The sequence below is a fragment of the Haliotis cracherodii genome, unplaced genomic scaffold (genome assembly GCF_022045235.1).
Source record: "Haliotis cracherodii isolate W230 unplaced genomic scaffold, xgHalCrac1.p SCAF_9, whole genome shotgun sequence".
NCBI classification, from domain to species: Eukaryota; Metazoa; Mollusca; class Gastropoda; order Lepetellida; family Haliotidae; genus Haliotis; species Haliotis cracherodii.
Window position 1 is genome coordinate 35,621,659 of NW_027266343.1, and position 12,054 is coordinate 35,633,712.

The following is a 12,054-nucleotide window of genomic DNA, read 5'->3' on the forward strand; positions in this document are numbered from 1 at the left end:
CTCCTAAAGAAGGTATTCACTAAGTTTAATGATACATGCATTAACACCTTTTGAGAAAGTGTAACCACAAGCATTTGAGTGAGACTTTTTTCTATTTAATGACCTTGACCTTCAATCTTTTTATTGCAAGTGCCAAAAGAACTCCAAGGTCCATGTGTATGTAATAAGACCATCGTAGGAAATCCTCTAATGTCAATAATCTTGGCGCCATATTCACACGTAAATGACACTACTGCTGAAAATATCCTCCATGGTGTCCTTGACCTTTGACATAAGAGCATTTGACATTGAATGTGGTAGGATTACTGAAAAAAACCCATGTAAATATAGAACCATGTAAACATATCTGTAATGTCAATACTCTTTGTGCAGTTGTCACTAGAAAACACTGAGACAACAGCTCAGTATCACACACATGTCTAGACTACAAATGGGTTTCAGACAGTAGTTAAGTCTGTCTGCAAGTGTGTCAGTATAGTTGGGATGTGTTGCTATGGTTGCTTTTCACAATTACCTGTATACAACGACTGGTCAGACCGAAGTGTGGACTTCCCATCTTTGGCATAGAATCCCTCTGTGACGACCTTCATGATGACTGAATACCTCACACAGCCGGAAAACACCTCCATTATGAACGTTCTGTCGCCATCTTCTGTTACCTAGCAACCAATAATAAAAGAGATATAATGTCAATGCCACATAAAGGGAACCCTCATTAATAACCAATTCTATGGATAAAAAAAAATAAAAAATTAATTATTCTGAATACAACATGACTATCACCTAAAGTGCATATTGTGAAATATGATTACCAATTCCGAAAATTTTCTCATTGCTTTGATATCACTGACAGGAATAATTGACACTTCACTCATTGATGGACAATTTGGGCCCAGGGGATCTGCATTATTTTTAGAGAAAATAAGCAAAACTTCGGTAATCATCAGATTTGTTCACATGAATAAAAATTAGTCTCTTTTCAAAGCTGGCCTGTTGTGGACTAAATGAAGAGATAAGGCTAAATATGTGAAGACTAATGTCGATTTTATAGTGCTAGCCCACTGAGATACCATGCCACAGTTTAACAATAATAATCCACACAGACACAGTATACTGACTCTGAGCCGACCAGTCCTTGTTTTAGCACCATAATGCCAAGCACTAGACAGGGTAACAACAAATACCATCTATTAACGTCTTACCCCCAACATTCTGCAACATTCAGACACACTATGCACTAGACCACTGGGACGATCGATTTTCTAAGAAGATGTAGGTAAAGATAGCAGAAAGGTCACCGCCTTGATCATATTTAGATTTTCTCTTCAATTACGGAAAAATATCAGCCTTCTTCACTCAATTTAGGACTACTTATGGTCTTGAGCAGGTAATAACTCAACAAGTGGACAAAAGGAAAACGGAGTATTTTCAAGTCATATTAATCTCGCTTATGTCCCAATGACTTACAAATCATTTGCATTTGGCTAAAAAGGTCCCTCATCATAAAAGGTACACATTACATACTCTAAAAAAAGGAGGTATACATAGGTACTGGAGGTCATTCAATAGAGAAGATGCACACATAATGTGGTGCAAGGCCTGCGTGTATACACTGTCCAGGCACTGATGCACTGACAAGACGTAGGGGGTAACTCTGTTAGGACTTTTTCAAGCCTTGAGGACAGCTTGGCAGCATCAGCCCACAGAAGCATCCGTTCCCGAATATCGTTCTTGTAGTGCCAAAAGCAGGCCCTCAAGTGTGTGAGGTGGTCGATACCTCCCACAAACTCAGCTATCAAGGATATCCCAGTGACGATAATTCAGAGATGGGTCAGGTGATTGTGCTGGCCATGTTAATGTTCCTTTGCCACTATTGGCATTTCTGAGTGATTGAGTTGGGTTTCGCGATGCTTTTTGCAATATTCCATCAATATCACAGCAGGGGGCATTAGAAGTGAGCTTCACACATTGTACCCATGTGGGGAGTCGAACCCGAGCCTTCAGTGTGATGAGCCAACGCTTTAACCACACTGCTACCACACCACCCCTAGCATTCCTGAAGGGAGGGACATGACATTGAAGGATTTCCTTTCTGTTGGTAACTCTGTGAGTGTACCTGCAACACGGACCAGTGCCGTTCCGGGCACCATGATGGGTACCAGGCCACACAACAACACTTTCACCACCAAAACACAGAACCTACTGCACACAGTTTGAGGCATTGCATGTATATCGATGTCTGTTGATACGAACATGTCCATCAGCATGTATCAGTAGAAATGTGATTCATCACAACAGTCCTCCACCATGCACATGCCCATACCAGCCGCTTTCTGCATAGTTGACATTCGTTCCCACTTGTCTGTGAGCAGCAATAGTGAGTGAGTGAGTATGGTTTTACGCCGCTTTTAGCAATATTCCGGCAATATCACGGCGGGGGACACCAGAAATGGGCTTCACACATGGTACCCATGTCAGGAATCGAACCCGGGTCTTCGGCGTGACGAGCAAACGCTTTAACCACTAGACTACACGACCGCCCCGTGAGCAACAACATCTTAAGGATGGTTAGAACTGATATTCTCCGTCAGGAACAATTGAGGTTGCTGTCAAGAATCCATCATGTAGACGTCGAACCTGACATCGTAATCCTGGGCAGGGGTGGTTACTCCAGGTCGACCTGACCTTGTTTTGTTCCTGTGTTGTATCATGCCCATGACCTGTGGATCACAACCCTGTCACACCCTGTCACAACCCTGTCCCACCCTGTCCCACCCTGTCACACCCAGGTGCCCCGATTGTTGTGATGCCCTAGCTTGTAATCAGCCAATAGCATTGTTGCATTTGGCTTCCACCATTTTTGGCATTTCATTGAAGCCTAGCATGACTTCACATGAGTTCTGTAGATCTCGGTTGTGTTGGCCTTACATCCCCAACCAACAGATGCATCAGCATTTGTGCTCACAGGCCAGCATGAGTAAATGGCTTTGTGCAATTCACAAAATCTATGATCACAGATGTTCATTTTCTAGAACACATCGACAATTGTATGTTATAACAATAATTTATACTCCATTTCTAAAAGAGAATCAATTTGCAGTTGTATACTTTTTTAAGAGGATATTTTGGGATTTCTGTTTGCTTACCAAATTATACTCAAACAACAAACAAACACTACAAATCGGCAGCAAATGTCAGAAAACATTCCCAAATTAGAATTACAGATTTCACAATTCAAACTTTTATTGTTATAACTAATGTAATGGCTTGATAAAGTTGACCTGAATTTTGCAGATAACATAGCCAATATAGAAGAAGATTTAATGCTTACTTACATATTAATGCATTGAACGTATTACTAACATACAATATTAAAAATACCTTCAAATTTACAAAAATAAGAACTTAAAAAAATTTATTCAAATCTTGATCAAATAACATATTTTTCCTTAATTTGCCAAGGGCACTTTGTTTGGAATCGCATATAAATCCATTGACATTATTATTATAACTGCATTTCTTATGTGAAATGTCAAGTAGATTGCAAAACATTATGTCAGTATATTATAAAGATCCTAATGATCTTTTACAACAGAAAAAACTGCTAGGCCATTAAGTTTGAAATACTAACACATGACAAGCTGACACAATGATACAATATACCAGCAAGATAACAGGTTTATTGATGCGACTGTAACATACCTGGTGTTGCTTCAGATAGGAATTGATTTGTTCCTCTAATGATGTCATCTCACTGTCATACGTGTCAATGACACGGGTGCAGTGTCCCAAGAGCTGACCGTGGTTCATTGTTGATGGTTAGATGGTCAGGGGAAGCTGAATGGAATCAATTGTGCAGCTGATCTGGAATAAGACAGACGGCAAGATCATCAACAGCATCATAAACATCTCCCATAGCCATGTCGAGGCCAAGAATGTGGAAGGTGAGAGTTTGAATATTAAACAAACCTCTACATCTGTTTCTGTGATGGTGCATTAAATATGGGGATTACGCAGGTCTTGATTGAACTATATAAAACATTAGGGGTGAAACGATACAGCAAGGTCACGATATGATACATATCACGATACGATACGTAGGTCATGATACGATATGCATCGCGATACACATATTTATGTCAAATCGCATGGAAACTTCTTGACAATTAATATTTCAGAGCAGATTCAAAAAGAAAAGCTAGCTGTAGACACATTTTTGTAATGGCTACTTTAAGTAGTGAACTTGAAACGCTAATTACAACACATTTTCATATATCTGACTGACAAAAACATCAGGGATCATATAACGAGTAGTAAGTAAATTATTTCAGGTAATATATATGTCTTGCATCAATACAATGAAAAACATATCGTGTATCGTTTTGTCACATGAAAACTTATGATGCACTGCTTCATTGACATATTTTTTACCCTATAAAACATGCACCAGTGCAAGCTATTACTGAAAAATGCAACCTAATATTTACGTTAACCTGACAAGTGCATGTTAATAAAAATCAAATTTGGGTCTGACAATCCCTTACTTTCCCACACAACAACAATCTTTGAACACATTCAATATCTCCAAGCTTTATCATACTACAACACTGATCTCTGTGTTATCAAGATTAAGTGAAATTTGTCATGCTTTCTTGGGCATCAGTAAGTCATGTTCCTATTAAGTTTTACAGCGATACATCTTTAATTATCGGTATGTGAAATCATGACACAGTCATCAGAGATCTGAGATTGTATATAATTAGACCAGTTTGTGCAACTATTGTGTCTATGTTTCAACTTTTGATACATGTATGGAACAAGGGTGCAACCTGGTTTTGTCTGCATGGTGCAACCTGGTTTTGTCTGCATGGTGCAACCTGGTTTTGTCTGCAAGGTGCAACTGGGTTTTCAAGTAGTAAGTAAAAGTAAAAATAAAATCAAGTTCCTTAATCGAGACCTGTATAGATGTTTCGAGAAAAAACTCCCAATCAACTATTTTCACTTTGGAAATGAGGAATTGGATTTCAGTCAGCTTAAATATCTAAGCAGAAGTGTTTTAATGCTTTCATTAAAGTGGCATTATTCAAGTCATTACTGCTAAAAAAAAGTGTGTGCTTCAGTTTACTTCAGTGGAATATGAGAAAAAATACTTGCACAATACACATCATACAGAGCTCCAGATAATTGTTTGAGCAATTGAGTTCTTACTCGAAGGTTTCTATTTAATTTGGGTTATTACATTTTTCATTGGGTAACCAATATTCTTTCACTCATCTATTCATCACTCTATTGGTTTTTTTCAAAATTAAGTAAATATTTTGGGGATTTAAAAAAGAAAAGACAAGAAAAAGGTTTTAGATGTTTAAAAGGGTTCTAACTATAGGCTTGACCCAGAAAGTAAATTAGCTCGTAATTGTGTTTTGGAAATTAGCTGCTGAAAAAGCTTCACGGGGTATTTACGCATGCTGTTTTAATACATTTGAGTTTTTCATTTAAGGCATGCATTTCTATACGCAAGTTAAAAAGTAATTGGGTTTTAAATATTTTGGGGGGGTATGTTAAGCAAATATGCAGCTTATCTGTAGCTCTGATTAAATTTCTTTGAAAGATGTTTTGAGGACTAATCATATTAAATCTAAACAAAGGTGCTCAGTCACTTACTTTTTCTACCAATTTTATGCAATAAATGGGTTTTCGCATTTAGACAATACAAGTGGATAAATACTAAGCGTGACACAAGCCCGGCAGTCAAGTGTCATACTTTGTTTCTTCATTGCCTTTTGTGACAGTCAGCACTATGCTAGCTAGATCACAGTATATGGCACCAAGAAGTATCACATATAGCCCATTGGGCAGCCAAGAAATATGTTCTGGTCCTCCCAGAACCTTTGCAGGTGGACCACCCAACACACAAAACACTCTGCAAGTAGGCCCTCTAGATGAGTACAGAGGCATGTATCCCTTAAAAACTCTAGATTGCAAATAGTGCAATCAGGAGCAAGAATTAACACCAGCGCCAGCCTCAGACAACCTTGTGACTGCTGTGGCATGGACACTAAGGCTAGAATATGTCTGTGTTAAGCCTGGGGCATGAGAGAAGGTTGACATCATCTTGCTGTATTTCTTCCAACGAAATAATATTCAAATATTAGACAAGTTTAAAGAAACTATTTCTCCAAAAATTGGATACGCCATCTTGCTTGACAGTAATGAAAGAAGGATACGTCAAGGTTACCAAGGATACGTCAGATCACGGGGGAGGTAATTTGTACAGCACTATGATGTCATTCCATTATGACGTTACTTAAGAAGTGTACTTCATCACAGGATAAAGTTCACTCAGTGCCAAACATCTCTTAACACCTACTTGTAATATAATTGTATTCGTAACTTTGTGTATTTGTTATAGTCCTATTAAATAGTATAAGTGTTCTTATTCCTAAGTTATTAACATATTTTTAATAAACATTCAGTCTACCCATTCCAAATTCTCAACCAGTAATAATTGTGAGGGCAATAATTATTTCATGCTAATATTAGGCCTAACTACATGTAGCAACTTAGTATGATTTAGAGGTTACCCATATTGGCTACTGTATTTTATAAATACCCTAAATTTAAAACAAAACAATGGTACGTACGCGTGATCTTATGTATATCGAAACCGTAGATTTGTAAACGAAAGAATATCCCCATAAGTAACACGAAAGATATCACGAAAACAGGAGTCATGAACATATGGCTATTGCTACGGCAACCGTAAACAAATTAATTCTTCGGTCATTTGGAGGGATTTGAGGTTAATGAAGACATGACTTGAAACATTATTGTGTCAGAGAATCATTATTGATTACCTCGACTAAACCACTACACGGTGAACCAGCATTAGTCCAAGCGAATCACACACTTTGTCGAATAGTTTAGCTTCCCAAATCAGTCTGTCGCCATCTTCTCTTGGTGCATTATGGGAACATACACAAGAAACGATTTTGAGGGGTTCTCCTTGAAGCAATCATTTCATTGAAATAAACTAAATTCGCACTACTTACCGTTAACAATAACAAATTGCTTTATGTTTATTTACCAAAGGACTTTTAACTAGTATAAACAAATTACCGGATAATAACGAGGTCACCGGAATTTAATGTAGACGATCTTCCGTACGACTAATTCACAGCATACCTAACCAGGCGTATCAAAGTTAGAAACGTAGCCAACGGTATGTGAGTTGAAAGGAGCCCAAGAATTTCGGTAATTTGCTGCTTGAAATTTTCTCGGTGACTCAGCACATTCCACTATCTCCCTAGCATATATTCTCGCATTTTTTGGGTCGCAGGGTCCATAATGCACGTGAAAACCTCAGCTAAAAACAGTGACAAAACACGTTTACAATTGTCATTGGCGTAATAGTTTTGAATAATTTCTTTGAAACAGGAATGGTTGTATGCAAAGTTTTGGGGAAAATCTTTGCATTTTAACAAATGAACCATCAATTATATATACAGTAAAGTACGTTTATAACGAACTGTTTATTTTTGTCCCGGCCATTTGCTCTGTATATGCTTATAACGAACAACGGTTATAACGAACTAACATTAGTGATCCCTTTGAGTTCGTCATAACCGACCGCCTCCGTGGTCTAGTGGTAGAGCGTCCGCCCGGAGAGCGGAAGGTCCGGGGTTCGATCCCCGGCCGCGTCATACATGATGGTACTTGTTGTTACCCTGTCTGTTACCCTGTCTGCCGCTCGGCATTAAGGGGCTAAAACAAGGACTGGTCGGCTCGGAGTCAGTATACTGTGTCTGAGTGGGGTATTCATGTTAAACTTTGGCATAGTATCTCAGTGGGCTAGCACTATAAATCGGCATCAGTCCGGACTAGTACAAGCAGCCACACAAACACACACACGTACATGCATGTCGCTATATAAGTGCAATAATCTTGGACGCGACGTTAAACCCCATTTCACCTTACCTCACCTCACCTCACCTCGTCATAACCGTAGTAGTACTATCTCGTTTTAAACAACGCTACGTTGTGCAGCTGACCTAGTTCTGTGCCCATTTCTGACGAAAGGGCAAAGTAAATGCTTCATTCGGGTACTTGGTCCATCTACTTGATACGAGTAATCTCACTCTGTGATACAGAACAAGGTTTTATCGATGTTGTTCTTGTGAACTACTTTGTTTACGTCGCATATAGGTCGTTACGCCATACAGCCATACCGGGTGGACACAGTCTAGAAAAACGCTTAATCTCTGAAGATATATAAATTTGATAGAAATAAACAGCTCCATTTGAATGAAAAAGGGATCTAGGCTTGCTTCTTTGTTAAAGTAGACTAATCACGTTAACGTATACAAAACAGAAAACTGAAATGTTTTCAACAAAGAGAAAACAAATATTTGACAGTCTTTTGGCTTGCAAACTTTTCACAAAATCTCCATTTATAAAAAAGAGTGATTGAGTATGGCTTTACGCCGCTTTTAGCAGTATTCCAGCAATATCACGGCGGTTGACACCAGAAATGGGCTCCATATACATTGTACCTATGTCGGGAATCAAACCCGCGTCTTCGGCGTGACGAGCGAACACGTTAACCATTAGGCTACCCAACCGCCCCCATTTATGAATAAACAAAACAGATGCCATCGTATACCATATATATGTGTGTGTGTGTGTATATATATATATATATATATATACACCTTATATTTACAAGGTGAATCTGACATATCGGTAAAAGAAACAAAACAATTCATACCAAATAATTCAAAACGAACTTCCTTGACCAACAACATAACTCCAATATGTCTCTAGCAGCACTGCGATGTTGTGAGGAACGACTTAAGTCTCGTTTAGCAACACCGCAGCCATATCACAACTGGGGCACGAAAAAATCCTTTTTATTGTGTTCGGGTGATGAGGCGAATACACGCATGAAGCATAAGCAGCTAGAACGTGGGTATCCAATACTGAAAATACACGTCATTTATCGATTCGGATAAGGGGTATTTATCACAAAGTTTTCAGGCCCTACCCAAAATATCAAACGACTGGTCCCTAAGGGTGTGATGTATCAGGATAAATCTAATTGGTTGGATTAATATATGAGTATATATATATTTAAGCCTTTGGACATTTTCCCACAACTGTCCTTGAGGCCTTTTGTACAACAAATTTCCCGCATAGCACGAACGTATTACTTACCGACATGGTCTTTAATAGTAGGCCCGTGAAGATCCGGGCTGTAGAATAGGTCTTCAGCAACCCATAGGAATCGATCCATGCATGCAATTGGGATAGATGACATGCATCAGACAAGTCAGCTAGCCTGACCACCCCATCCCGTTAGTCGCCTTTTACGACAAGCATAGTCACCTTTTACGGCAAGCATGGATTGCTGAAGACCTATTCTATCCCGGATCTTCACGGGTCTCGATGGTGATGTATTTGAAAATGGGTATTATAGGCAATATTACATTCACATATGTGCGCTTGACGTGTCAAGAATCGCAATTTCACATTAAACCGTGATATAACTGGAATACTGTTCAAAACCGCGTTAAACCCAACTCACTCAATTTCACAGTGAGGTGAGATGAAATGGGGTTTAACGTCGCGATTGTAGCGACGTGCATGCACGTGTGTATAATGCTGATTGTACTAGTCCGGACTGAATCCGTTATCATCCGTGGGTGTTCCAGCAGTTGGGGGTTCTATGGTGGAGGGGCGGTCGGGTAGCCTAGTGGTTAAAGCGTTCGCTCGTCACGCCGAAGACCCGGGTTCGATTCCCGACATGGGTACAATATGTGAAGCCCATTTCTGGTGTCCCCCGCCGTGATATTGCTGGAATATTGCTAAAAGCGGCGTAAAAAACATACTCTCACTCACCACTCTGTGGTGGAGGAGGACGCCTCCTGATCTGACGATCTAGATGGTGGTGAGCGAGCTGGTCATGGAAGAACGACGATGGTGAATGCAGCCAAGAAATCCTCTACGACCCTTGCAGTGTGCGTTCTAGCGTTGTAGTGTTGCTGTTGGCGAAGGAATGGTAACACCGAGAGTTGAAGAGCACAAACCCCGTAGATACACTTCCTGAATGTCGCCTTGCGGCAATCAGTTATACACTTTAAACCTTTACCGTAAATGTTTACGGTAAATAACCAAATCTCGTAACTGCAGTGAGTGAGTTTGGTTTTACGCCGCTTTTAGCAATATTCCAGCAATATCACGGCAGGGGACACTAGAATTGGGCTTCACACATTGTACCCATGTGGGGATTCGACCTGGGCCTTTGGCCTGAAGAGCGAACACTTTATAACCCCTACGCTACCCCAGCGCTCGTAACTACATGCATATAAATCGTATATTACATTGGTGACTTAGCGTTTTTACCGTTTTCACCATAAATTGATGTGCTCATCTACTGCTTGCACTGGTAATCAGGAGTAGTTCCGACTGGCGTATATAGTTGACTAGACCCGTGAAGTTCAGGGTATATAATAGGCTTCAGCAACCCTTGCTTGTCGTAAGAGGCGACTAACGGGATCGCTGCCTTAAATGTCGTATCCCAGTTGCGTAGATCGATGCTCATGACGTCAATCACTGGCTTGTCTGGTCCAGAGACGATTATAAGAAGAGTTAGGGAGTATTGCTTTACGCCGCTTTTAGCAACATTCCAGCAATATCACGGTTGTTGATACTAGAAATGCTAGACCATGCGAGGATTCGAACTTGGTCATTCGGCGTGACGAGCGAACGCTTTAACCACTGTGCTTCCCCACCGCCCGTATATAAGTGAGTGAGTGCATGGATGAGCTGGATATACAACCAAGCAATTATTTCAGTTATGTCATAGACAGAGGATAGGCGACACACTATCGACAGGGTCCCACACGACTGTCAACTTAATGTGTCTCGTATCCCCTATCTATATGACACAGTTTCCCGATAGTGTACCACTCAACATGTCTTTTACACACATATACTAACGAAAAAAGTAACTTTAACTTCATACAAAGTGATGGAAGTGTTGTGTCATTGAAAACAGTTCAATTAAACATGTCGGTATCGGATATAACAACCTTTTGCGTTGACACATGCAGGCGAAACGGCAAGGGATGTTCCCAAATTTATGTCAAACAAAGATTGGACCAACTGAGTTAGCGTTTAAACCGGTTGGTTCTGGTCCTGTCGTAGGCGTCTTCCAACACATTCACGACATGTTCTATGGGGAAAAGGTCTGGAGAAACCGATAAAGAAGTTGACATCCACCAGGTGAATGATCACCTCATGAAGGAGTTAGCATATACTCCGAAACATTGTGTTCCTCATAATAAAGAAGTTGACATCCACCAGGTGAATGATCACCTCATGAAGGAGTTAGCATATACTCCGAAACATTGTGTTCCTCATAATAAAGAAGTTGACATCCACCAGGTGAATGATCACCTCATGAAGGAGTTAGCATATACTCCGAAACATTGTGTTCCTCATGATAAAGAAGTTGACATCCGCCAGGTGAATGATCACCTCATGAAGGAGTTAGCATATACTCCGAAAGGTTGTGTTCCTCATGATAAAGAAGTTGACATCCACCAGGTGAATGATCACCTCACGAAGGAGTAAGCATATACTCCGAAACATTGTGTTCCACATAATAAAGAAGTTGACATCCATATATTCTCTTCCTTCTCTTCCATTCATAACATACAGAAGCCTCGTCCTATCTTTCTCAGCTTGGATATATCTGATTATTAAAATTCATCGTCATATTTACAAACGATCTTGTCAAAGAAAAACTAATACTTAACGTATTTCATTTTATTATGACAGACCGGGGATTTTGCTGAATGTAGGGCATAGCCATTCACTCACTTCTCATCATTCGTAAAAAGTTAAAAACAAAATATACACTACACTATCTATATACAAACACATATGCTTGGTCAACAGATCGCATGCTAATAATCCGCAAGAATGATCCGCACTTGTAAAAGGTATACGTGTGGAAGTGCACGCAATAAGGAACAGTGTCTCATTCAGTTGTGA

At 39.8% G+C, this 12,054-nt stretch overlaps 1 protein-coding gene across 1 annotated transcript in view; it reads right to left on the reverse strand.

Annotated features, from left to right (window-relative positions):
- Positions 1–6,955, reverse strand: part of LOC139452501 (cilia- and flagella-associated protein 99-like) — a 43,325-nt gene extending 36,370 nt beyond the window's left edge. The window contains exons 1-3 of the mRNA XM_071234002.1: positions 6,855–6,955; positions 3,703–3,864; positions 515–659 (exon numbers count right to left, since the gene is read on the reverse strand). Of these exons, the coding sequence (XP_071090103.1) occupies positions 515–659; positions 3,703–3,810 (253 nt within the window). The 5' untranslated portion in view covers positions 3,811–3,864; positions 6,855–6,955. The remainder of the gene's footprint in view (positions 1–514; positions 660–3,702; positions 3,865–6,854) is intronic.
- Positions 6,956–12,054: the final 5,099 nt, after the last annotated feature.